General features: G+C 44.4%; 10 protein-coding genes across 10 annotated transcripts; 5 read left to right on the top strand and 5 right to left on the bottom strand.

Annotated features, from left to right (window-relative positions):
• Positions 1 to 1,953: 1,953 nt before the first annotated feature.
• On the bottom strand, positions 1,954 to 4,710 carry VTP01DRAFT_18 (uncharacterized protein; the record flags this gene model as incomplete). Its single annotated transcript, XM_069380189.1, has 7 exons — positions 1,954 to 2,135; positions 2,198 to 2,255; positions 2,315 to 2,987; positions 3,043 to 3,167; positions 3,247 to 3,886; positions 3,938 to 4,163; positions 4,233 to 4,710. The coding sequence occupies 7 exons, from the start codon at positions 4,708 to 4,710 to the stop codon at positions 1,954 to 1,956; spliced, it is 2,382 nt and encodes a 793-aa protein (XP_069244438.1).
• Positions 4,711 to 5,236: 526 nt separating this feature from the next.
• VTP01DRAFT_17 (uncharacterized protein) lies at positions 5,237 to 5,744 on the top strand (the record flags this gene model as incomplete). Its single annotated transcript, XM_069380078.1, has 3 exons — positions 5,237 to 5,272; positions 5,331 to 5,414; positions 5,511 to 5,744. 3 exons carry the CDS (start codon positions 5,237 to 5,239, stop codon positions 5,742 to 5,744), a joined length of 354 nt encoding a protein of 117 aa, XP_069244437.1.
• A 54-nt stretch (positions 5,745 to 5,798) lies between these two features.
• VTP01DRAFT_16 (uncharacterized protein) lies at positions 5,799 to 6,617 on the bottom strand (the record flags this gene model as incomplete). The annotated part of the gene is made up of 1 exon (XM_069379967.1): positions 5,799 to 6,617. One exon carries the CDS (start codon positions 6,615 to 6,617, stop codon positions 5,799 to 5,801), a length of 819 nt encoding a protein of 272 aa, XP_069244436.1.
• Positions 6,618 to 6,883: 266 nt separating this feature from the next.
• Positions 6,884 to 8,283, bottom strand: VTP01DRAFT_15 (uncharacterized protein; the record flags this gene model as incomplete). Its single annotated transcript, XM_069379856.1, has 5 exons — positions 6,884 to 7,584; positions 7,654 to 7,903; positions 7,975 to 7,996; positions 8,078 to 8,180; positions 8,262 to 8,283. The coding sequence occupies 5 exons, from the start codon at positions 8,281 to 8,283 to the stop codon at positions 6,884 to 6,886; spliced, it is 1,098 nt and encodes a 365-aa protein (XP_069244435.1).
• Positions 8,284 to 13,091: 4,808 nt separating this feature from the next.
• Positions 13,092 to 13,759, top strand: VTP01DRAFT_14 (uncharacterized protein; the record flags this gene model as incomplete). Its single annotated transcript, XM_069379745.1, has 3 exons — positions 13,092 to 13,249; positions 13,317 to 13,519; positions 13,563 to 13,759. The coding sequence occupies 3 exons, from the start codon at positions 13,092 to 13,094 to the stop codon at positions 13,757 to 13,759; spliced, it is 558 nt and encodes a 185-aa protein (XP_069244434.1).
• Positions 13,760 to 14,450: 691 nt separating this feature from the next.
• On the bottom strand, positions 14,451 to 17,047 carry VTP01DRAFT_13 (uncharacterized protein; the record flags this gene model as incomplete). The annotated part of the gene is made up of 7 exons (XM_069379634.1): positions 14,451 to 14,526; positions 14,594 to 16,178; positions 16,237 to 16,362; positions 16,433 to 16,658; positions 16,720 to 16,767; positions 16,827 to 16,865; positions 16,943 to 17,047. 7 exons carry the CDS (start codon positions 17,045 to 17,047, stop codon positions 14,451 to 14,453), a joined length of 2,205 nt encoding a protein of 734 aa, XP_069244433.1.
• Positions 17,048 to 17,971: 924 nt separating this feature from the next.
• On the top strand, positions 17,972 to 18,455 carry VTP01DRAFT_12 (uncharacterized protein; the record flags this gene model as incomplete). Its single annotated transcript, XM_069379523.1, has 2 exons — positions 17,972 to 18,230; positions 18,295 to 18,455. 2 exons carry the CDS (start codon positions 17,972 to 17,974, stop codon positions 18,453 to 18,455), a joined length of 420 nt encoding a protein of 139 aa, XP_069244432.1.
• Positions 18,456 to 18,544: 89 nt separating this feature from the next.
• VTP01DRAFT_11 (uncharacterized protein) lies at positions 18,545 to 19,723 on the bottom strand (the record flags this gene model as incomplete). Its single annotated transcript, XM_069379412.1, has 7 exons — positions 18,545 to 18,705; positions 18,770 to 18,856; positions 18,920 to 18,997; positions 19,063 to 19,309; positions 19,392 to 19,487; positions 19,556 to 19,616; positions 19,686 to 19,723. The coding sequence occupies 7 exons, from the start codon at positions 19,721 to 19,723 to the stop codon at positions 18,545 to 18,547; spliced, it is 768 nt and encodes a 255-aa protein (XP_069244431.1).
• A 243-nt stretch (positions 19,724 to 19,966) lies between these two features.
• On the top strand, positions 19,967 to 20,662 carry VTP01DRAFT_10 (uncharacterized protein; the record flags this gene model as incomplete). Its single annotated transcript, XM_069378312.1, has 3 exons — positions 19,967 to 20,115; positions 20,171 to 20,266; positions 20,371 to 20,662. The coding sequence occupies 3 exons, from the start codon at positions 19,967 to 19,969 to the stop codon at positions 20,660 to 20,662; spliced, it is 537 nt and encodes a 178-aa protein (XP_069244430.1).
• A 1,890-nt stretch (positions 20,663 to 22,552) lies between these two features.
• On the top strand, positions 22,553 to 24,255 carry VTP01DRAFT_9 (uncharacterized protein; the record flags this gene model as incomplete). Its single annotated transcript, XM_069388182.1, has 7 exons — positions 22,553 to 22,695; positions 22,746 to 22,867; positions 22,938 to 23,097; positions 23,156 to 23,455; positions 23,501 to 23,617; positions 23,674 to 23,909; positions 23,966 to 24,255. The coding sequence occupies 7 exons, from the start codon at positions 22,553 to 22,555 to the stop codon at positions 24,253 to 24,255; spliced, it is 1,368 nt and encodes a 455-aa protein (XP_069244429.1).
• Positions 24,256 to 26,014: the final 1,759 nt, after the last annotated feature.

Genomic DNA, 26,014 nt, shown 5'->3' with positions numbered 1-26,014 from the left:
CCCGCAAATCCGTCGCTTACCCTGGGTCGGAAAAATGTTGGACTTAATACTTTTTCTTACATGTCTATGTATAAAAAACTTTTGCTATCAAACAAATTCTTGCAAATGCTGTGCAAGTCGAATCTACAGAATCCTTCCATACGCATTCATGGTCGACATGTGCGAATAGATTGAGCTTTCGTGCACATTCATTGGAGATTTGATATGTATCTAGAACCATTGTCTTACCAGGAACAGATCCCAGTTGTACTCTCCGAAGCTCAACCATCACAATTTTCAGGCGGAAGCCCTGCCCGATACACTACCATATACGGCTTGATGCGTACCGATTTTTTGAAACAAAAGGTCGTGCGGGGACGCGGCTGATGAAAAAATCGTCCCTTTCCAAAACTTTATCTCTAAAATTCTTACGATCGCGGCTCATGATTCTTTGCCAGCATAATAACAATCGCCATAACAAAGCGCCTGTAATCTTTCTCTTCCAAAAATGGAAGGTACACATTCAAGGACTACTGTTATTGATTTCCTCCTGTGAGCAAGAGTTCTGCCTGGCTTTGCCAAGCGGAGAGCAATATAAAGAATCAAGTCTGAAATCTCTCTTAAAACAATAGAATATCTTATTGATAACATATAAATATCCTCGAATTGTATATTTTAAACAAAGGGCAATTGATCGCGACTATATCTTGTTCTCTCGATTCACGTTTCCTATTTGGAATTACCGATAGCAGAATCTTACATCTCCCGTACAAAGTGTTTTAGCGTTTGTTGCGATTTGAATCGATATGGATCCAAGGAGTTATGTGCGACATCCACCCGCCATGTTCAAACATCTAGACAGTTCGAAATTCTATTTACATAATTGAGCATGGAAGTGACGGTCTTTATGGATGTTACAAAAGGGATCAAAATTAAAGGTTGCTGCTCCAAGGTAAGTCCGAGGTACTTGCTTATTCAATTATTGTTGATCCATGAATTTTCTTTCTGCAAAATCCTATTATGCAGCGCTTGAACAAGGAAGGATGGCGTACAAAAAAGTCGTCTTGCTTTCACCGCTGCTGTATAGCATGAAATGGATCTCTTCTAAACATTCTCGATTTGAAAGCATGCGTTTATGCTGTAAACCATACTCTAATCAACTACATAAACAGTTATGGTGTGTCCAAGAGCGACTACTATCTTTTGTACGAAGCAAATCCCTCCAGCGCAGGCGGGACGGCGACGTATATTCGTGATTTTTGATGTTGGTTGGCTTTTTCCCTTTGTCTCCTTCGCAGATATTGAACAGTTTAGATGGATCCTTCTATTAACAAGCACCAGTTATCCGACTGAGCTGCTACACGTCTCCAGTAGTTTACTGGAGGCATAGTCATAAAGGTATTAGACTGCCGGTTGCCAAGAGTGCGAACGAGGCGTCTGATGTCCATGCGTCGAGTACTCCCTGGATGGACAGAGTTAAGGCTTATTTGATCAGATACAATACAATTTAGAAATGTATCTCTGCGGATTCTGTTATTCTCGTTTGACATGCCAGACACCTCAAGCAATATCATCGTATTATAATTGTATCTAGAGGACCATACAGCCACGCTGTTGTGTACTTTGCGCAAAGATCCTGCAGACCGGACCTCGATTTACAGATTATGCAATTTGCAGGTTTATGCAGGAAAACTGTCCCATAGTCGCGATATTTCAAAACGCCGGCGAACTAGGTACATAGTCGAACGTAGCAGAAGAATGAGATTGCAATACTCGTCCGAATTAGTTCTGGATAAATATATACTTTTAACACAATACAACGCTGCACTGAGTATCATCATCGATTTTGTATCTTACTCCACAGTGATTCATTCGATCGTACTCGTATTACTATAAAGGATTCTAATCTCTTCTACCGCTGCCATTTATTCAAAGCATTGTGGGAAGAATGGTGGTGGTGGTGGAAAAGATTGACTAGTCAAATCTAGGTTTCTCAGCAAGCTCGACTGGATCAGTTCCATGCTGTTCAATGTATCTCTCGTGCTCACGGATAGCATGCTGATAGTTCGAGATCAGTGTACGTGCCTTGATATTCACAGCTTCGTGTGGTAGCACGCGATGCAGCGCATCCATTGCAATATCGTAACGCGAGCAACCTAAAATTCGCTCAATAAGCCCTATCTTTCCTTCCTTTTTCATGCAATCACAAAATTCATACCATTTGCAGTAAGCATTCGGAAAGGAGTGGTGGTTGTACCCTCTTCATTGTAACCATGCTGCGTGGAACATATGCTGAGTCAACTGATGACAATGGTTTCAATTTTTTCTTACTCACGACAGTCATTCTTCCAGGAGCTACGCGCTCGTAAGCCAAGCTCTTGATAGCAGACGGATAACCGTGGAAGTTGAAAATGATGGGCTTATCGGGTGTGAAAATTGCCTCGAATTCATCTGCCGTCAACCGGTGCGAATGCGTGAATCCCAAAACCATCAGGTCTGTTACATTAACAACGCGCACGCGAAGCTCAGGACAATCTTTACGCAACAGCGCTGCCGCCGCAACGACTTCAAAAGTCGGCTCAACGCCGCATCCTACCAGCACGACATCAGGTTTGCGACCGTCATCGGTGCTGTATTCCTCCCACACGGAAGCGCCGGCTCGGCAGTGTTCTGCGACCTTCTTTGGGTCTGTGATCCACACCGGCGTCGGGTTCTTTGCACTGATCACCAGGTTGATGTATCCTTGTGAGTGGAGGCAGTGGTCGATAGTTGAAAGCATGCAGTTTGCGTCCGGTGGAAGGTATATGCGAACCATGTTGGATTTCAGGTTCATGAGATTGTTGAGAAATGCCGGGTTCTGATGGCTGAAACCATTGTGCTCCTGGCGCCACAGCGTGCTGCTCTCAATGTAGTTAAGTGACGCCATTGGGCTCTTCCACAGCGTTTCTTGCCCGAGTTTTAGGAACTTAGCATATTGGATGACCATCGTAGTAACAATACCCAAGAACCTAAAACTTACGTTGAATATTTAATAGATAGATCCATGAAACCTGTTAAGCTTACGCTTCGTAGCTAGGGAAGAGACCGGTACGGCCAGTAAGAGTGTATCCTTGCAAAAATCCTTGACACATGTGTTCTGATAGTACTTCAATAATCCGCCCTCCTTTTGTGAACAAGTCAGGGTCAGGCTTTTTGTTTCATACAGAAGTTCGATCCATTAAGCAATGTATTCTCCGGGAATAATTATTATCTTGTTGGTCATTTTACCTCCATAACACGTTTGGTTGCATCAAGCACTTTGGTGAGTTTGTTGGATGTCAGTTCGTCGGGAGAGAATATACGGAAGGTTCTTTCGTTACGCGTGCAGACTTCCTTGAGGTACTCGCCTGCAGCGTCCATGGCGCTACTGTCTTCTTGTTTGACAAACTGTTGCCAATCGGGTAGATCTAGGGGTTGATACGTCTCACCGTGCGCTTCCTTTCGCATGCCCATCCGTTTCCGCTCGTCTTCTGGGAAGCAATCCAAGATATCCCGTTGCACTCTGCCGTTTTCATCAAATAGATCCTCTGGTTTGTACTCCCTCAACCATTTCTCCAAGAGCTGCAGCTCTTCGTCGTCCTTTTTGGCCTTTGGGAGCGGAACCTGATGCGCGTTGAAAGTGCCTTCGATCGGTTTACCGTGTGCAGACTTTGGACCTGTCCATCCTTTGGGTGAGCGCACAATAAGCATGGGCCAACGAGGTTTGAAAATGGCTTTGCCGCTGCGAGCAGCTTTCTGAATGGCATGGATTTCGTTGATCGCCCACTCGGTGGATACCGCCATGTCCTTTTGGATGGTCTCCAGATCATCGCCAACAATACGCACTTGATAACCGTAACCTGTGAATAAAGAATGTAATTCGTCGTCGCTGCAAAAAGATATTAGACCAAGCTTTCGCATCTCCTTTCGTTCAACTTACGTCATGCATCCAAATATTGTTTTTTGCGAAATTTTGTATCTGTTGAGATGCAGCACCGGCAAGACTGCACCGGAAACTGCAGGATCGATGAACTTGTGCGCATGCCACGTCGTTGCCGTCGGTCCTGTCTCTGCTTCGCCGTCGCCGACAATACACGTGACAATAAGATCAGAATTATCCAAAGCTGCGCCGAAACTGACAGCCAAGGCGTATCCGAGCTCTCCGCCTTCGGATGCAAAGGTGGTTAATTATTACTATTACGCCATTGTTGACTTATCAGAAAACACGCACTCACCTTCGTGAATTTGACCAGGGACTTCGGAATTCGTATGGCTCGGAAATCCACTAGGCCAGGAAAATCCACGCACGAGTTGGTGCAAACCGCGTTCGTCCATCGAGTATTTCGGATAATATTTCGTAATCGATTGCTCCAGATAAAGGTTGGCGAGGTTGGCAGGCGCGCCATGACCAGGTCCAGTGACAAATAGCATGTCAAGGTTCCACTTTTTTACCAGACGCGTGCAGTGCGCATACACGAGGTTGATGCCAGGACACGTGCCCCAATGACCCAGCAGCCGTGGCTTTATGTGTTTCCTCTCAAGCGGTTCCCTTAGCATAACGTTGTCCTTTAGAAAAATCATGGCGCCTGCAAGGTAGTTGGCAGCTCGCTGCAGTTCCAAGTATGGTGCCAGTTCCTTTTCGTCAACTTTAGATATATCCAGATCGACAGAAAACCTGTCTCGGGTATGAATATCTTGCGCCGTCGTTGTCATACTGGACAGATATACAGTTATAAAATTAAGAGGAGATACAAAAGGAAAAGAAAACGTAATTTATATATGCGGTCTCAAAACCCTTGAAGTTGATGTATGCTGCTGAATTCGCAGATACTGACATCATTTTCATGGTCAGTGAGATTGCACAGTCCCTTTCGATATTGCCTTGCAATAGCGTAGTATGTATCGCTCTTGCTCACAAAGGGGACAAATAACTTAAAGAATAGAGTGAAAGGCATGTTTCATATGCTCATCCCTGGCTAATATGGCCGCATGTCGCTAGACGGATACCGATCAGGAGTGTTAATGCAAGAATCAGATCAATAAGAGCGATAATGATAGAACCACTCAAATCAATAGACCTCTGTAAGAATAATTGTATGATGTAAGGAAGAGCAGCAAATTTGTCCTGTTTATTCTCAAGCAACGAGTTGTTCCCAGTCGTCCGTCAGCCGATGAAATCCTCGGAGTTGCACAGTCATGCCTAGACACCTATCCTTTCTTCTCTCTGTTACTTGACGACATGCATCCAGCCAAGGCTAACAAGATTGACATTAGCGTAAGTCAAGCATCCGTGTACTAGCACTCCTCTGTTATTTAACACACAGTCATGACAGCAATTGAATGAAGAGGAAAAGAAGTTGTTTCGAATGTACGGCAAGCTGCCCGATCGAAAGGATCTCTTGGGTCACAAGTTGAAGGTAATAGAAAATGTTCAATGAAACAGCCCTGTACCTGGAGCTGGAAACGTTTATGAGTATAAATGTATATTGCTAACTCGATATTTGTATCAAAAGGAACGAAAATACTTTGACTCTGGTGACTATGCGCTTTCCAAGGCTGGCAAAGAACCCGAAGTCGCCATTGGTTCTGAACACCCTTCGCCTGATACCATTCCGCATTCCAACCCAAACGCTAACCAAAGCTCCAGCCCTGTCAAGGAGAGTCCTCTTGTGCCGGAGACAAAGCAACAGGAAGATACCACCGCACTATCAGCAGCAGCAACAACAACCACCACGAACAACAACTAGTTTTTTTGTCCCCTTCGTCTATCAGTTTTGTTCAACCTGTCTGTCTCTTCGTGTTTATTGTTGTACGGCAAAAAGAAACGGTGTTTGACCGAAATTGATACGTATCTTTGCAGTTCCATCTGCACCGATACTTGCAAAGTAATGATGTGGTTCCAGGCCCGAGAATGCGTTGGAGATGAAGCGGCCGTTCAATGTAAAAAAGACGGTGCCTTCTTGAGGCCGATACCCGCATCCAACGGTGTCACCTTGCGCCCAGCTAGGTCCATAGTCCTGGCCTCCCGTTCCATCATCCAGAAACTTGCGGCCGTCGTCGCTGTGGTAACCTACCGAGTACTTGTTCCATCCTGGCATGCGGAACAGCGGGTACGGCCGTGTAGTGAGTCCAATAGCTAGCACAGTGTCTGGCGATAGCTGCTCCACGGTCGCTTCAAAGTAATGCACTGCAGTAACAGAATCATGCAAAAATGGATGCGTTGCTTGCACAGTGACATCCCAGTCATAGCTACCGCGGTTTTTTGGCGCAGAAGGCCAAAACTGCACCGTGAAACCATCGTTCAACAGCTGGAACGGTGGCGACTGCGGCGTTGCCAAATGATGTCGAAAGAGATGATTGCTGTGCGTAGCAAGGTCCAGTCGAACGCAATTCAGAAAGCCGCCATGTTCCCTAATCTCTTTTGCAAGTTCCTCCGGGTACTGATCGAGCTGTGATCTGAACGCTTGCGTAAACAGCTCACCGCGCTCGAACGAGTCGGCTGAAGCATCTCGGAACCTGCCCCATTCGTAAACTGCATTGCTAGGTTCCAACGCAGTCTGCACGGCGTGGTCGTAACTGGGCGGTTCTTCTTCGATTTCTTGTTGTTGATGATGGTTCATTTGATGATAATGAGATGATATAAATATTGATACAAGAGAAAAGAAAAAGAACAAGACTTTGAGAAAAGAATGTGGGGAAGATGCTGAGCAATTGAGGATGGGCTGGGGAAGGGGACCGAGGATTGCTCTCTTTCTCTCTTTCTTTCTTTTCGTAAAGTTAAAAGAAAGAGAGAGCGAGTGCAAGGGAGGACGCGAGACAAAAAGTTTACATGGTTTACAAAACTAATGAAAAAGTAAGAAAAGAAATAATGCGTTAAGAAAATAAACTAACTGTTGTCGTTGTTACTGCTGGCAGCGGCGCTGCCTGCTTGACTTTCCAAGACGACAGCGCGACTTTCAATGTCAGGCACCGCTTCGGTCGTGACAGTGAGCGGCCGATGTTCTGCGTGGCGCACAGATGCACCTTCTTCGTTTAATTCTCGTTGCAAAATTTCATCGCCAAGCTGTTGTCTCCGTAATTCATCTTGCCAGGCTGTGTTTCGCAACAGATTCCGGTATGAGTCTGCGCTTGGATTATTTAACGACAACGGCGCGGCTTTTGACATGACGGGTGATGTATCTGGCGAATACGGCCGCGAAGATCCTGCGGTGGAGTTGCGGATACTGTCAGAGTTACGGTTCGACGAAGTTGCTGCAGCGCCGCCTGCCGCTGCCGCAATAATAGGCGTGCTTGAGTGTATGGAGCTACCGTCGTATAATGGTTTTGGCTGCGTCATGCCGCCGCCGTTTACTCGCGATGCAGCAGCTGCAGCTGCAGGTAACAGCTTATTACGCTGCTTCCGTCGTCGTGCATAAAGTAGTCCCCACAACAATGCTGCTAGCGCGACTGCAAATAAAACACATGCTACAGCGATCACTGCAATTGCCCAGCTTGGTAAGCTGCCGCTGCCGTTGCTGTTATTGCTATCGCCGCTGTCAGCTGTATTTGAGTTTTTTGGCGAATTGGCACTGGAGGGCGATCCAATTTCTGCAAAATAAAATATTTAGCAAAAGAGAAGAAGGAAAAAGAATTGCTGCTGGCCAGGAAACAACTCACGAATGACACTGAAATTAAATGGTCGAGGGTACATGCTGTAAACATCCACAAGCTGCTGGGTATCATTCATTCCTGCCGGTAGGTAATATCCGAACATGGTCCAAGTCACGTTTGTCGACGACGAGGTCGGGAACCACGAGCTGTCAACAGTAACGGTGAAAGATTCGTCAGTTGTCGTGATATTGGTCCATTTCTTAATCTCCTGATAGGCGTAATTTTCGCGGTAGTACAAATGGAGGTCCAATTGCGACTATGTAAACAAACGCTTGTTAGCGATCGGGCGCAACGGGCGATGTAAACACATGATACATGAATACGTACTGAAGTGACATAAAAGGGGTAACTAATTTTGGAAAAAGGCGGAAATGTGAACTATTAATGTGCCTGTTCTGCTGTATATCTCCTCCACCTCAGCTTAGCTTACTTGTAGTTCCAAACAAATTGGTACTGAGATCCCTCGATCCATGTATCTGTTGGTTTCGGCGAGCAAATAGGGTAGCCGTTCCCCATGTCGTGACAGGCCGTACCTACGGGTGGGCCATGATTAGAAAACATAAAGTTCGAGCAAACAATATGACCGAAGGCGGAGCGTGCGCGCGCTTACATACTTGACTGTCGCTTAGCAACCATACTGTATATATATATATATATATATATATATGTGTGTGTGTGTGTGCGTGTATGTGTATATGTCGAGGAATGAGCACGGACAGTGACGATTAACTTTTATGCGAGATGGAATGCCGAGAGGGTTCCTGCCATGAGCAAGAAAAGAGAGAGAGGAGAGAGAGAGAGGTGGAGGAGATGGAAACGCAACAGTATAAAAAAAGAAACGAGATGCGTGGGACAAAGAATACCAAAATTTGATTCGGGGGCCCGTCTTTTTCTTTCGAAATTGCCGAACGGCTGTTCCCTCCTTTCTGCTGACTTACTTTCTCGATCTCTCTCTCCGTATGTATGTATGTATGTGTGCGGATGTATATTCTGAATAGCACCAATGACTATGATGCTGCTGCTGAATTTCTCTTAGTGCTTGAATATATAAATATGGATATACTTGCCAGATCCCAAAAAAGGGGATGTTGAGAATTTCAGACACCTCAGCTAGCCAGTAAGAAGGAAGCATGATCGGAAAGTAGGAACCTTTCCTTGGTAGGCCATGCTTTGAGGAGCGACGGTACGGCGTTGTTCGTGTTTCGTGAGTCTGCCGGATGACAAGAACGCCTGCAATATTCCTGTGTACATCAATTCTTTTACTTTTCGGTCATAGCATGTAATTCATGATGACTCTCTAGCGTTGATAGGAGCTACGATGGACAGGTTACGTTGTACATAGACAGGTCCGAGATAAATTGAAAGCTTTTACGATGATACATTGCTTCCTTATTTTGTTTAACGTAGTCACCCCTAGTTTACGTTCCATCATAGCCGACGATGAGTTGATATAAAGTTGCGATCGATTCTACCACCGGAGCCCAACCCCGGGCCGGCGGATGTCCCCCATTCATCCAGATCCGCGTGTTCGCTTGCAGACTTTGCTCGTATAAACGCGATAAGGATGTATATTTCACTCAATTCATGATCCGTTCGGTAGGTCGGAAACGTAATAATCTTTTGCTGCTGCTGTTCGGAACCGTCAAAGTACACCCGCTACTTTGCTCTGCACTCCGCCGCTGCCGCCGCCGCTGCTGCTGACAAAGTAGTCGTGACATGTATGCTTAACCGTTGTTGTTTACTTGAAGCCCGACTATGCTGGCTGGTGAGCTTTTACTGCTGCAGAGTCACACATATTTGCATTATCAACCAGGAGTATCTGATGACGACGACGACAAGATAGGAAGCTCTTGGATCATATCATAGCACACCTGTCGCTCTGTCTTCTTTTCGCAGTGCTTTGCCATGATGATAACTTGATAATCATGTCTTTGTTAATGGCTCCGTAAGCAATAAGCGTTCCACAAGCTTTACTGACGTCTTGCTTCCCCGCTGAAAGCACGGGACGGGTCGAAGAGTCATCATCATTGTTTCTAGGTTACACCAAGTTCTGAGGATTCGATCGTTCCTCCGTCCGCCAATTATCGGTATTCGTGAACGATCGAGCCGAGAATAAGAGAAACTTCAGTCTTTGGCAAGACAAACAAGGAAAAGATAAAAAAATAGTAGCATCTATGAGGCGTATGGAAAAATGAGAGAAACTTTATCGATGTCGTGAAACAACCTTTTTTTTATTCGATTTTCTTCTTCCAACAGAATCCTTGCAAGTTTAAAGTTATTGTTTTCTGCGGGCAGAACGAATAAGATCAGGCACGTAGAACTTTGTCTTCTGGATAGACAGCATTGTTATCCAGTAGGTTATCTTTTGCCAAGTTTTTCAACATCGCCCGCCGCTCGCCGTAATTTATAGTGATCGATCAAAACACTTGGATCTCGAACAATGCTCGATTACCCAAAAGCGTACAGTATTTACATTTTTGCTACAACACGTTCTAATATAGAGCGGCTAAAGTCATAACTGTAATAAATACTCTAACGCTCTTTCCAACAAGGAGCTATCCATTTCGGGGTTGCTGCTGAGCAGGTTCACTTGCTAAAGACGGAAGTCGTGGAGAAAAAGAAAGCAGCAGAAACAGAGAGAACTGTTTTGTATTGTTCTGCAGCCATGATACTCCCCATTTATAGTAAAAAAGGGAATTGAAATGCGATGGTGCTATGCAGTGCTAGGCCACCTGGATGCAAAGGAAACGTAATCAAATGACGAAAATGAGCGTGATCATTGAGAGCGGGCAAATGATTCCAACAAACTCCCGCTCAACCAGCAGTTCGGTACTAGCGCGCTTGCACGCAATTACACGGGGGACTGGTCGACGCTCGGAAAATCTCTTGGATCATCATCCAAGCAATGACACTTTCCTGCCTTGTTCTTGTTAAATGACAGATAATCGTTACCTAAAGCAGAGGTCTCTCGCCATCTACGAGGGATGACATCAGTGGAGGCTCACCATGGAGAGCACGCTTGCATGCTTTGCAGCAAATAGCTAGAGGCCGTGCAGATGGCGATCATAATGCATCTTTGTGCATCAAGAAACCAATCCACCAGATTTTTAACTACACGCCGTCTAGATAATCTGCGTTCCAACTGCTTCTTAATCACATGCGCAGTAGTGCAAGAGGCACCTCACTTGGCACAGAGGAGAGAAGAAAAAGGGAATTTGTGTTCACAAAGTGAACTGCCGCTGGTAGATGAGAACAAGGTTTTGGCGGGAGAGTACAAGCATGAAAGCAGCACATCAACATGGATGCCACCACCAAGCATGAATGTTTGATTTTCTCATGTTCACGTGTAAAAAAAAGTTGAAATTCTCCATAGAGCTTCTAGCACCTTTTCTCTTTTGGCATCACTGAAGGTTGAAGCATGGGGTCGTGTATTTTATGTTTGGCGAATGATCGTTCCTACCTACATATGATATGCATCATCGTCATCGTCAACAGCAACAATGTCCAAATGTCCATGCACGCTTGTTTATAAAAGACATGCTAGTAATAACTAAACATATTTCACTACTACCACCGCTACTTCTGAGTAGCTCGGGGACTGCAGTTGCGACGTGATGCAAGGTTTTCTCTGAAAGGCAATTGCAGTGGGGATGTGTGTGTGTGCCATTTATCCTGCACACATTGTCAACAGCCTCTTCTTCTTTTTAGACAGACATGCTAAATTAAGATCAATGTGGGTAAACTTTCCGTCCTTTCCTTTTCATTACGTATGCGGTTTAGTTTGCTGTTCGCAGAGGGGTACTAGACACGTTGTGACCCACCGTCCCGTCAGTGGTAGAAGACAAGGAGATGAGTAACGTACCAGGAAAGTGAACCCGCCAAGTTGCACTACTCGTGCAGTGCTACATTCAACCAATCGATCGTGGTTTCTATTCTTAACCACCGCTTAATTGCGACCATTAACAGCGCATCAATCAATCAATCAATCGTTCGTGAGCATTCACGATAAAAGTAGACACGCAGGGTCGATGATGATCATCAAAGATTATTAAGCAAAAAGCTTGGCAAGAACATACTGTTGCTGTGGGGGGAGAAGAGAAGGCTTCTTTTTCTGCTTTTCCTTTTGCACCCGCCGCCGCCGCTCGGCCCTGTTTGCAGACTAGACATCACGAAAACCGTCTGTGCCCTGCATGTTTTCTTTTTCGAAAATGGTCATGGGGACAGACCTGACCTTGAGAACCCAAGAGATCGCCGCCAAAACAAGTAAGACCAGGTGATCGCGCAAAAAGGGTCGGGACTTTGCAAGTTGTCATGGGATCGCGGGCCCATTCAATCGTGTAACGGGTAACAAAAGAAACACAGGTGTAACGACAATGGTGCAAGAGCAAACAGGCTAGTTCCATCTATAAAGAGAGACAGAGACTGACAGAGAAAAAAGAGATGAAAGCGCACGTACGCGCGCGTGTGACTCTACTCACAACGAAATGCAGGAACATGGATAGGCCTTGATTTCTAAATCGTATGAGCAGGCAAAAAGACAATGTTTGATCCTTTCAAAAGCTAGGACGAGAAGAAAAAAACCAGACAAGCAAAGGTATCATCTCGTACAACGATTATTAACCTAGAATGGTATGGTCATGACAACGCGAGAACCCACGAGCATGTAAGAAAAATAACACGCAGGCATTGACACTCGCTATCGTTCTGTTAGTGAATCATTTAAGAAGCGGTTCGTGCGCGGGCGTTCGTACGCAAAAAAAGAAAGAAGATGAAACATGATAAACAAAAAACGCTCAGGCCACCTCCGCTAGGTGAACCTCAAGAAGCCTCGTAATTTAGAAAAGATTGATGGCATACATAACTTTTTCATCAGTGATGATGAAACAAAAGTAGGGAGATTGCAACGTAACTTTATCATGGGGACATCGAGTGCGACGCAGTTCAATGATGGCAGCCCCAGGAAGAGAGAGAATGTACAACGGGTTTTCCCATGCTTCATGTGAGTTGCCATTGTTACAACAACTTTTGACAATTCGTACTGGAGCGCGCGAGCTATTAGTGCTCGGCAGAAACAGGAATCGGAGAGAAGGCGTAGACAGGGCGAATGAGTGAACGGAACGATACACACAGCTCCCATGACCAGGAAAACCTTGATTGAAAGAGATTTGGATTGGGGTGCTCGTGATCGCATGGGCATGGATAAGCAAAGGAAAAAAGGTACGCGCGCCTGCCCGCCCATTTTTTCCCGGCCGGTCGTAGCTCATGATAGACTGCATTGTGGATCGTTTCTCATGCATGCAGCAGCAGCAAAGTCAATTTGGAGGCATCGTCGTGCAACTCTCGGACATTGCTATTTAAGACCGTGAAAGAACGCAAGCCGCTTTTCTTTTCTTTTTTCCTCTCCATCACCTCTTTCTTGTTTAGCTTTTTCTATATACACAGAAATGAAATCCACAACCTTGGCAAAGTGCAACTACGCTTCTTCTGCAAACTTGAACGACACTTCTAAAGTCTGCAGCGGCCGTGGCAAGAGCTACTGCTTGATCCATCGACGCTATTTTGAAACAAGCTGGTGCCCTGACTGTGGTCGCGCAAGTAGTAAGTATCTTCTTTTTGTCCTTTCTGTCCTTTTGTCGTCGAAACTTACAGTGTTTAAACTTTCTGTCTAGTTGTCGGTCGCTAAAAATACCCACCAAAACCGGCAAACCCAAAAAAGATACCACCCACCCACCTCATAACTTTTTTCTTATCGATTATTGCTTCCTGGTTACACATTCTCACTGTGTGTCTACTACCCTTTCTTTCTGTCTCTTTGCCTCTCTCACTTTAACTCTCCCTGGCTTACTCTATCTATCTATCAGCCTCTATCTACGTATCTATCTGTCTATCTATCCTGCCTACATGCATTCCTCAAGATCTCTTGCCTCTCATTACTCTACTATCTGGAGCACAAGCGCTATCTATTGAAAGCTACTTTACGGACAAAACTGCACGGAAAAAACCCAACTACGTATATAAAAAAGGATCAACAACAACAATGACAACACCACCATCCATCCACCAGACAAGAAAAAAGAAGGACACAAAAAAAAGTTTAAAACCACACGCCTAATACCAATTATGTCTCCCCCACCCCCGCGTCATTTACCCCGCCCAAAAAAGAAGGCCTTAGATTTTCTTCAATTGTATTTCCAAAGAATGATAATGTTACTAACACGTAGTACTGTAAAAATAAAAAAAAACCGTTACAAAATATAGTACATGCTCGCTCGCGCTTTGGAGCATTAGCACGGGGAGTGCCGGCCATAAGTTATGTAAGCATGTATGTATCAGCAACCAGGGGATGATGCCCTGCACGCCTTCTCTCCCCTGACAAGAGTCATTACTAGTTTTCCAAGGACTCGGCCGCCCACATGCCAAGTAAGTTAAGACTAATAGGCACGATCAACCTGCAGCAGCAGCAGATGGTTTTACCACTTGAAAACGTTATGAATAGTTGGTTTTCCGTTTTACTCCTAGCACGGGAACCTATCTTCGTGTTGAATGACATGAGATCACAACAGATATTATCCATCCGTGGCGGTCAGGGGTCTCCTGATGTAAAAACTCTCAACAGCAACGCATCTTACATAATGCGATTTGTCAGATTACTACGCTGCTTCAGCAACACTACTGCTAAGGTACCTTTATGTTTTCCGGTTTATTGAGGAAACAAACACATTACTGCTTTGGAAGGGTACAAGGTATACTCAGCAAATTCAAATGGTTCTATGCTGCTGCTGCTGTTACTTTTATCTCGTTGTTTAAAAATCAAATTCTCCTCGAAATGCATCTAGGTTGCGTCGATCGCATTGATGTGCCAGATCTTCGCGGTTCATCCTATACAAGCATTGTTAGCAATCCAATCCCCCACTAATTTTCAGCGTTAAGCTTTTGCCCCACTTACATGAACATGACCATACGCAAGCTATCCCACACATTGTCACTCATGCCGTTAGGAACCGATATCTTGTTACCTCGATCATCCAGCATGACCGCTGCAGGCACGCTAGCTTCTGCGCTCTGCTGGAGCACCAACGCGGTAAGCAAATGCTCGGCTGCCTCTTTGTTCTGACCGAGGTTGATGCAGCTGATAGCCAGATTGTACCGAGCACGGACGTATGAAGGATTGATTTCCAGAGCGTTGAAGTAAGCTTCGATGGCGCCTGGCGTATCGCGTGAGTTGGCAAGTGTTGCGCCGAGCTTGTTCCACAGCAAGTAATCTTGTGGTCTACTTTGCAGGGCAGCCTTGAAGCAATCAATGGCCTTGTGGTATTCTTCTGACACGTTGAACAGCACACCGAGGCCCACTTGGACATCGGCATCCATCTCTTCACCGGGAGCACTCCGCGCCGCTTCCAAAAACATGTTTGTGATATATGCGTGTCTATCTGCTGCCATCCTGCTCTTGCCGCTGCTGCGAGCGAGGTGCTGGTATTTCTCATTGTTGGATATCCATTGCTCCAAAGCATCGTATGCATCTGCCCGGCAGTTCTCATTCGTGTAGCTCACTGCCAGCGCGAGCCAACAATCGAGCATGCCAGGGTCTAAAGATACAGCCCGTCGCAGAGCTGCAATGGCCGCTCCGTCTCGTTCATTCTCCTGCTGACGGAAACCGAGCTGCTGCCATGCACTTGCATCGTTAGCCTGTAACTGAGCCTTTGCTTCCAGCGCAAGAATAGAGTCTGCCAGGCTATTGTGCTCTACACGGTCGATCGCATCAGGGTTAACAAGATACGGGTTATCCGTCATAAAATTATATGTGTCGTATTCTGGATTGACTGCTCTGTAGCCAAGGCCCTGCTCAGGTTTAAAGCGCTCCCAATCCTTTTGCATATCGTCCCACTCTGCATCTTTCGAGGTCTTCAGGTGTGCAATGTTTTCATTGTATTGTTGGACCCAGTCGTCCATCTCGGTGCCTTTACCGAAAATTCTTTCCATATCTGATTGACTCGCTTGACCCGCTCCGTTCGTCGCACGGTTGAATTCAGCAGCCCAGTCGCCGCCGCTCGGAATAGCAGTAGACGACGATGACTCGCCGCCATGGTTGTGTGACTCTGCAAAGTCCTCTGCCCAGCTTCGCTCTGCATTTCTCGCAAATTCGTCTTTCCACATATTTCCACTCGATGAGCTGCCGGCTTGCTGCACAAAATCGTCTGCCCACGATCGAGTTGCATTGCGTCCTTCGTACCGTTGTCCAAATTCGGATGCCCAATCACCGCCAACGTTCTTTCCTTTTGTCTCCACCATCTTGTTGCCTTCAATCGATACTTCCTTGTTACGCAATTTATGCATGAGCGCCATGAAATTGGATTGTTTGAATTTCGGGTTGCTCTCTGTATCCACAGTCTCTAGCAGCATCGCGGCCGTCCTCGCCAGTGCTTCCTTGTCGCTTGCACTGGTTGTCGAATTTTCCTGCTGCTCAAACTCTTTTGCCCATGCATCATCCGATTGCTGTGCTTCAAACTCCTGTTCCCAATTAATTTGTGCGCCTGATTGCAGATCATTCATTAGAGATTGATTTTTTTTGCCGCACTCTAATCCATTTACCTTGCTTTGCTTGCTCAAAAGCCATTTCAAATGCTTCTTTCTCTTTTTGAGACATTTCCAGCTGACCTGGATGGCTTGCCTGGAACGCTGCAAATTCATCGTGCCATCCATGCTGCTCAGCCGGCGCTTCAAAACAAAACCAAAACTTTGTTACTAAACTATCCCACACTAAACTCTCGCAACCTCCTTGCTTTACCATGCATGCTGTGCTGCTGATAGATCTTTTCAAACTCTTCAAAGTGAGAAGGACGCTCGTGCATTCCAGGTTTGTGCTGCATAAACTCATTTGCCCAGTCACCCGCAACAGGCCCTGGTGCTTGCATTGATTCAAGTTCCCGTGCCAAACCGCTAAACTCAAAAGCACCTGCGGGGCGTTCGGCTAATCGTCCAGGTGCATCGTCTCGTAGGAACTCTTCAGTAAACTACAAATTCATATCAGCATCTAGAATCCTTGTCTTACAAAATACCCCATCCATTACTTGCCTGTCGATCGGCTTGCATGGCTATATTTGAATTGGACCGAAATCCGCTCTATAATCGAAATTTTAGGAAAGGTGTCAGAATTCGGTTTCCTTTTATTGAAAGCGCACCTTGGAGCTCTCTCCTCTTTGGGCATTCATGAACCGATCCTAAATGGAATGTCAGTTTTTCTATTCTCGAGTTCGACCGACTTTGAAGGCAAAAAAGAAGAAAGGGTATGACTTGCCTGCTGCAGAGATCGATCCTGATGGAACTGTTTCATGAGGTTCGCCATTGGGTTCGCAGGGCCACAGTCAGCGCCTCCGCCACCAGCTAGTTGAGGAAACGACATTGTAAGGAGGGGTTCAGGATAGGGTTTTGCGAGTGCAGGAAGAGAAGGAAGAAGGGCCAGTTGAACAAAGCGTTGCCTTACTAAGGTTATTCGGAGTCCTAAATGCTCGAGTGTGGGGAGCGGATGCGGAACCGGATGGATGTTGGCAAGAGTTGCCCACACGCATGTGAAATCTTTCAGAATGTACCCGTTTGGGAATCACATTACTACAAATCATTCATCCCTCCTTGCTATGCTTAGAGATGTAACAATTATAGAATATTACACAGACCCAGGCATTATCTAGCTATAAAATGCTTCCACGGCATAAATAAATGTGTTCGTTGCTCTCCTCACCTATGACTTGAAACAATTATTATGTAGGGTATATTGGAATTTTAGTGCAGTAAAGACATTCAATTTCGCTCTACCGCAACAGCAGCTTATCAGCTAGCATTAGAGATGTAAACACTATTGAAGCAATTGACACGCTATTCATCAGACGTTTTGTTGACCTTGAGATCCCACAAGATATCCAGCTTCTGTTGCACCGAAATGAGGATCTTTTCTCGATGCTAGCTCTTCAGTCACTAGTTTGGCAAACACAGAAACCTTTGATCAGTAAAACCTGTTCAACGCTGTCAAGTTATGAAGGCTCATGTTTATCTCATTTCTGACAGCTCTGACGCGAAGCTATCTTTTTTTTTTCAGGAAAGAGCTGGATGGTGCGTAGTATGAATAGGTTAGCTCGATAATCCTCGATTTTTCTTTGTATATGTTTAGAGATGTGCTAAGATCCAAACTCTAAGAAGAAATCCGAAGGCGCCAATTTCATTGCTATTCTTGACTCCGTGCTGGTGCATGAACGCCAACAACTGTAAAAATCTCCTGGCACGACGCCTCGTTTATGCAATCTTTTACCCCTTCTTTTACTTTCATTGTCAAATGCCTGGACTCGTTTGGTCACCGCAAGAGATACAAGCGTTGCTTCGCTGGATTGCTGAGAATAATAGGCAAACGACCTGGAATCGACAGGACAGTCTGCGGGGTGTGCAAAATGCCTTGATACCATATAATCCCGTATACTTTCACGGAACATCTGGTATTCAGCGCATTAGATCCAAGCTTGTAAACTTGTACAAAGCATACGTCAACTGCTACGAGGCTGTTACGCCGATAGGTGCGTCCAGATCAAGCACTTGTGGTAAATATAAGCTTCTTTCTTCGGTCTGCTTTTCAGTCATCTTGACTAAATCTCGCCATACTAGTCAATCCACAAAAAGTCAATCAATTTCGCTGGTTTCGTCTCTGTCAGCAAGTATTTGGACCAGTTTGTCCGTTGCACATCATACTTGTCTCGCGCAACCGATATGCTATTGGACATGGTAGAACCGCTACTTTGCTCATTGTTCAGCAACAAGACAACTAAACACAGCACACAACTTTTCTTTTTAAATTTGCACGCACAATGATGCCTTCTTTTATTATCATTACTGTTGTTATACTGGAACGATTTGCTTATCCTCGAAGAGCACCATCCAATCGAATAACTGTGCCATTTAACATCCGGTTGCTTATAATTTGCAAGACAAGATCTGCAAACTCGGAAGCACGCCCGTGACGCTTTGGAAACAAGCACGGCGGCGCCTCCATCGGCGCGTTTTTCACCAAAGGTGTCTCTACACACGCAAAATTATTAGTGGATTGTAAAACGCTAAAGCTGTATGAAATATACTACGGTACCGAATGGACCAGGAGCTATGCTGACAACACGGATGCCAAAACCCGCAAGTTCTCGCGCCATCGGCAACGTTAGACCTGCGACGCCCGCTTTCCAGCATTGCGACGTGGGTTAATACTGATTTCTGAACAAGTGGATGATAACGTGCTCACCTTTGGATGATCCATACGCCAGTAACGACCCGTCTAGACCGAGAATTGATGACGTTGCAATGATCACTCCACGTTCGCCTTTAGATATAATATCGGGTGAATGACCAAATCCAGGAATTTCTGCATATTCTTCTTTCTTTTACCATCATCGTTATCTAGCGGTTTGTTATCCAAGAGAATCTCAGCGACCTTTTGAGCCACGCAGTATGTGCCGAGAAGATTCACGTTGACGATATGCTTGAATTGCTCGAAGCTTGTCAACTGACCGTTGGGCCCGTATCCTTTCAAGTTTTCTGGAGGGAACACGACGCCGCTGCAAAGAATCGCACCGACGATGGGCCAGTCTGGATACACAGATTTGATGTCCTTGAAAACCTCCTGGACTTGTTCCTGTGCATCATTTAATCTTAGCACAGAAACGAAAGACAAACTTGACTGTTTCTTATGGAAAACCCCTGAATCATATACTTGCCTTGTGCGTCACATCCACTGAGCCTGGAAAGTAGACATTGTCTGCTCCAAGTTCTTTCACGAGATTTTGGGCGCGATCTGCATTGATATCGATGATCTAGAGAAAAAAAAATATAAAAGTAAGACTAGCAAGTAAGCATCAATTTTCGCTCGCGAGATATTTACAATGGCTCTTCCTCGTTGAGCTACCAATGTTCTGATCACTTGTTCGCCCAGACCGCTTGCACTGTACATATGTGAGTCCAGTTCATTGAATACCTGAATCCTTCCATGACAACAAATAAAAGGAACTCACCCTCCAGTAACGATGAAGGTGTTGTTTTCTACAAGCATCTCGTGGTTCAATAAAAGTTGGGAAATTCTTGCATATGACTATGTTGTTCTCCTGGATCATGCCTTTTATCCAAATATACTCTCTTTGTTCGATTATTTAGGAAATCGATCGTTGCACGGATTCTCAGATTACACAGTCAGCTCTAGGTGCACCTTATAGTACTCGACTTTATCAGCCAGCTATCAAGTATATACTGCTATCGTTTTACGGAAAATTATTCAATTTGAGGGAACGGTTTTTCAATGGAAATATATGGTTCGAAAGCCATTTATGAAATCTTTTTAACGATCAAGGAAGGTTCACCAGGCAAGGAGACCGTAACCGGCACGGTCGCCGGCGACGACGAAGGAGGAACCGAAGAAGAAGACTCGTCAGGACCCGGCCATGGGACGTACGTTGGCCTCCGGACCGGAAGCTAACTGAACGCCTCGGCATCGCAATCGAAGGAAGGACTCAACGGAAGAGCCATCCTACAACGAAGGAGAAAAGACATGGAAGACATACAAGAAAGAGAGCCCACAACATCTTCAGGCTTGCTTCAAGTAACTTGATGATTTAAATAGAATTTGCCAATTGTAACAAGAGAAGCAAGGATCGAAACTGAAAAACATGGTCGAGAAAAGCTTGTATAACTCACTTATAAAAGTGTTTTTGTTATCCTTGTAGGTCGCCAGGCAAAGGAAATGCTTCGCGAAAGCCTCCGTTACATCATGAAAATGGTGACAATCTCCTTTCCTCCTTCCTTAGCTTTGCCCAGTGCCGGCGTCGAGTATCTCCTCAATATTAACTTGCAAGCCGTTCTTCCCTTCAGGCCTCAGAGCTTCACCCTCTGTCCCAACTGTCGCCCGTTAAAAAGGAACCGCTGCGTTTGCCGCGTGACTCAGGGAGCCTCAGAGGCGTCACGCAGCCAGCAAGTTGGAGCCATAAAGCCCGTGTAATTGCGGAAATAAATTCAGTTGCCTGGGGCGTGTACTATAAAAGGGAACTGTGTTTCATTTAGGTGATGGGCTGAATTTGACACTTACGAATACTGCGATTAGCAAAATCTTGGGCAAGTACCACGGCAGCTGCGTTGGGGTACGCGACGCTTGACGTGATTCCTTGCTGTATGGACTGCGTAGATACGAATCACCCGCTGCGACCTGTTATCTTCCAGGCTCTATTGCTTCTAGCTGTTATGATCCGCGATCGATATAGGTTTCCAGATTGAGCCTGCCGAACTACTTGGGATCAAGTTAAGCAAGTATCCTGTCCAAGATAACGGTTTCATTACGCTTGCCAATTCGTTTGCGTGGGAGAGGTGTAAGAAGTTCAGATGGGATACATCTGACTATATGCCAAGCTCTCCTTAGGGTATCTGCCGTCCGGAAGTGAAGGATCGATTCAGGTGTCTTCGCCTTCGTAGCTGCCTTCCTCTGTCAGAACATTTTCAGGCTATTAAATGAATATTCCCCCATACACGACAGGGTATCAAGGGTCCAAGTATACGCAGAACTCGCGATGGCACCCTTGTTTGCACTATTTGATACTGTGGATGTATACAATTGCAATACGATATCTTTCAGTTTGTGTCCGCCTTTTGCATTGGTTGACCAAAGCGAAACTAGGTATTTATCTCAACAGATCCTCAAGGAAACGTTTCCTATGATGAATAACATTTTATTGACGATGCAACTATATCGTGGACATCAAACAACTTAGGATGATCCACACAGGTCTTATATAGTATCATCCGGTGGTCTGTTGTCAAGAACTGTGTCGTCCGCAATTCTTGGAAATATTTGGGAACCTCTAGCAGCCTGAGCGTTATCCTTTTGTACAAAGTGCCTCACTTGGTATTTCTCTCTGTCTCTCTCTCTTGTATTCCTTTATCTGTTTTGCTTTCTTTCGCTCTAAATATACAATATGATAGATTTCGCTCCTCTTGATATTTTGCCGTGCTAAGTCAATTTTAGGATTGATTTAGAAAGAAAATTAGGTGTTCTCGCACAGCATTGGCAATATCGCTTATTCATTCTCGAAGATACTTAGAGCTTTATTGATCTCAATGTGCTCTCTTCGGCATAAGACATAAAAAGGAGCGAGTAAGCATGATGAGCAGCGGCTCAAAATAAAATTGGCAGGATGGACAGTATGATGGGTGATCGCTTGTTTCCTGTGAGCAGTGTATATTGGTCCATGACGCCCTATGGATTTATGCCTAGCTAACTTTTGCAATAAGACAAATGCTTAATGGTAGTAGTATTCTACTATGCAGTATCAGATGTGTTGATGAAATTTTATAATACATTAATTTTTGGGAAAAAGTGTATGATAGTAAGTCAGATGGCTGCTGGAAATCTGTGAAACTTGCATAAATCACTGTGCATAAGCGCAGCAACGTTTCGGTGCTGCCCCATGATAGGTGAAAAATTCAAAAGGTAGAAAATAAACACTCTGTATATATTGGTATTGACAAGAGTAGTTGTTAGCAGAAAAGAAGGTGGAAAGGAAGAAGAAAATAGGACATGGAAAACAGTGCGAGAGTCTAATGTGCGACAGTCTAGCACGCAGCACCGAAAAAGTGCGGACCTATTAGCTAGACTGGTCAAAGCGTCTTCACCCATCCATTTCCGTTCCAATCATCTTATTGACGCCAAAATGACAGCAACCTATTTCAGATCTATGCCTGCCCAGGAGTGGAATTGGGATGACGCGCTTGCAATTTATTTTATTCCTTACGGTATCCGAATGATACAGTTCGGAAACATATCGAATTGATAAAGGAAGAGCTGGAAACCATTTCAACGAAGTCTAAAAAACCGGGAAAAATCGAAGCAGCCTCAAACATGCTTCAAAATCTACCAGGAGAGTCAAAAAAGGACAAGCGAAAAGGAAGGGCTGTAACTCCCAGAGCCTACGAGACGAACGTAACAAACGCTGATTTCCGTGGCAGTCAGTTCACTGATAGTGTCTTCCAATCAAATTTCATGTAAGTTGCCTATAAATAACAATTTACTAAACACTAAAACTATTACATAGCGCCGGAAGAAAGCATCCGTTGGACAATGATGAAGAAGAGGAGAATAGGCATGATGGAAATTGGCAGGCTCAAGAAAGAAACCCGTTTATAATACGCAGAAACGCAAGAAGAAGAGCAGGAGGTATGCAGTGTCTGACTATGATGGTTTCACCGGTTAATGGATATCGCATAGTGCGTTACTCTGCCTGAAGCAGCACCAATAATCCCAAAGAGAGATGTTCTGGAGATTGGTCCTGCACCAGACGATGGAAGCGACGAAGTAGCGAAGCTTTTTTATAAATACAAAAGGAAGGTTGTAGAGTACAACAAGACAAACATCCTTCACTATGAAGACAACATACATGAGATATTGTATGGCACCTGAACGGGACTGATGTTTGAATGATCTAATTTACAGTTTCTCTGTCAGGTCATTGACGCACGTCTTATTGCTGAAGCCATACCAGTATTCGCCTCTGCAGATTGAAGTCTTTGGAAGAGACATACTGAATAATCTATGCAAGGAGATGCTTGAAAACCACTCCACATTTAATAATGGAGTAGATGAAAATTTTAAGAAAGATCTGGAAATTTTGCTCAAGGTAAAGTCTCTAGATGACTCACCATTTGCTGATCTCTATGGTTCTAACACCACGCATCAGCCTCTTCGTAAAGCTGCTTTACGACGACAATCTTTCGAATATCGCGTTTTACACTGTTTAACAAATATGTAATATTTTAGCGTGTAATAGATAATAATAATTCAGCATTTTAGGCTGGAAGAGTTTCCGCCCGTTCCGATGGTGGAAATAGGAGAGCATGATTTGATCACCACTGTAATCGATCCCATCCTACGGTCATTGATAAGCTCTTCTAAATGTCATCTGTGCTGGTAAGTTGCAGCTGATAACAATATACATTCTGACCTAAATATGGGCTTTATTACAGGCCGGAAATTAATCCAACGGAGCGAAGATGCAGGACAAGGAGAGTGGAGCGTCCCGACGCGATGGTGAATGAAGTTGAAGCTCTACGATACAGAAGCTGCAAAGCATACGGCGAAGCGAAGTCGGAGGGGAATGATACCCGTATGAAGGCCGTGGATCTGGCAAGATTGGCTGTATTTGGGAAGGATAGTATTGATGTCCATTATCTGAACAGAGTCGTGCTGTTTCAAATAATTGGTGAGCACAGTAAAAAGTTGACTGAACTTATTACATCGCTAAACTTTAGTTTTCAGGAACGAAGGTAACATTCTACGTGGAGGCACTGGTAGCAGAAGGAGTATACGCGATGTACGAGATGCATACCATCAATTTTCCGAAATCGCTCGAAGATGTAAACTCTTTCCTGTCTCAAATGGATGCATTTTACGAAGTTTGCGAGGCAATACAGAGTATCAAAGAAGAACTCGGCAGTGCTTTCTGGGAAAAATGTCATCGACATACCCTGGATAAACCAACGTTTCGCAGCATAATCGATAAGACACGAAGCAAAACCCGCCGATGCCTGATAAATTATGAACAATAGCACTATCTCCATATTTTTTTTTTCAAGAAAAGCATGAAAGATTCATAATGGCAAACCAAGAGACTTCAACTTACATAATTTCAGACTATGTGCCCGACTTAAAAGATATGTTGCTATCCGTGGATGACAAACGTTATATATCCTAATGTAATACGCACAAACGCAAACGAACGAACGCTGTCTCGATCTCTCCAATAGCATCGAAACGGACAAAGCAATAGCAGCCAATATTGTACATGCCATATGACGAAGAGTACCAGAATATTTCAGTAGGAACCTCTTGCAGACATCGGCTCAAGATGGCGTACGATAACTCATGCGATCACTTTAATTAACATATAAAAAATGCACGTTCCACGGGAGGAGAAAATACGATAGGACAGCATATTTTTGGATTTAGCAGACGATTCGAAGGAACAGTGAACATCGACCCTTACAGCAATGCCATTATCTGCAATCAATTTACCGTCTCGGTTCCCATTCTGAAAAGCTGTAATTTACATCATCTTTACATCCACAAAGTTAACAATAGTACTTGTCCATATATCCATACATCGTCAAGGCTCTTTGCAGCTATATATGTATTGTTCGGGAATATCGAACTTCTAGAAACAGAAGCAGTTTTCCATGAATAACGTACATTGGGATTTTGCGAGAAGTTCTATATAATGAAGAAGCATGAATTTCGTCTAAAAAGATAAACCAAAGTATAATTGCATGCAATAGCACACGTGATTTAGCACCTGCCATGCACCCGTTTCTTTCCCTGAGCCTATAGCAATTTTGCCAATTTGCCTTGGATGTTTCGTTGTATCATAGATGCTAGCTTATAGCTAATTACTTACAAAGTCCCTGTTGCTGATGGATAGGAAAATGTTATAGGCTGCGCTACAAAATTAATGTTTACTCTTAAGCTTTCCGGGGAGAACAGACATCAATCGACAAATTGACTATGAGATTCTTGCATGAATTAATACTACTACTGGCCAGGCGAATAGTAGTATCTTATTCTAAGCATCTATTGCGCTTTCCTGGGTAGATGTTAGGAAACGGCGGTTGCCTCTTATGGCGTAAATTTCGAACAGATACATGTATTATCTTGAGAACTGATCGATGCACTCCTTTTTTGAAGATGGCAATAGGTAAGATATAAAGTATGTATACAAACTCTTACTATTTTCACCTAGAATTATCCATGGAAACGATGCCGATGCACGTATGTGCCACTGTAAGTGTCATTGTTCGACATTATAGAGTTGACGTACATGATGCAATAGTCATATGTAGGTGTGGGGTTTTTGAAATAAAGCTCTTTATATACATATACTTTATCGTATTTGAATGATCTATGATGAAGTGAATGAAGAGGATGATGATAAGGAGGACGATGATAATAGTTGATTACAACGGGATGTGGCGACATCACAGCTAACGACATCGAAAAAATGAATCGAGACAAGCAAAAGCGAAAAGCAGGACATCGATTTTTGAAAAGATCCGACATTTTATTTGTGCGTGCACGACAGAGATTTGGGGGGATGCAACATTAGTTTCTAAAAACACTGTATGATTTGAACAAAATACACGGATCTAAGGTCTGCTTCTCATGTGCTTTTCAGAGATTTCCAGTCGTGATGGGTGTTTCCTTGAGATTTTCGTCATAAGTATCCAGGAACACGCGTATTTGATACAGATTTGTCATCAAGGATTTCGAAGATATGGAACTTAATAAGCTGCTCAAAGCGTTCCATCTTCATCC

This window comes from Rhizomucor pusillus (genome assembly GCF_041956525.1).
Source record: "Rhizomucor pusillus strain CBS 183.67 unplaced genomic scaffold VTP01scaffold_1, whole genome shotgun sequence".
NCBI classification, from domain to species: Eukaryota; Fungi; Mucoromycota; class Mucoromycetes; order Mucorales; family Lichtheimiaceae; genus Rhizomucor; species Rhizomucor pusillus.
This window is presented reverse-complemented; position numbering and strand designations above follow the sequence as displayed.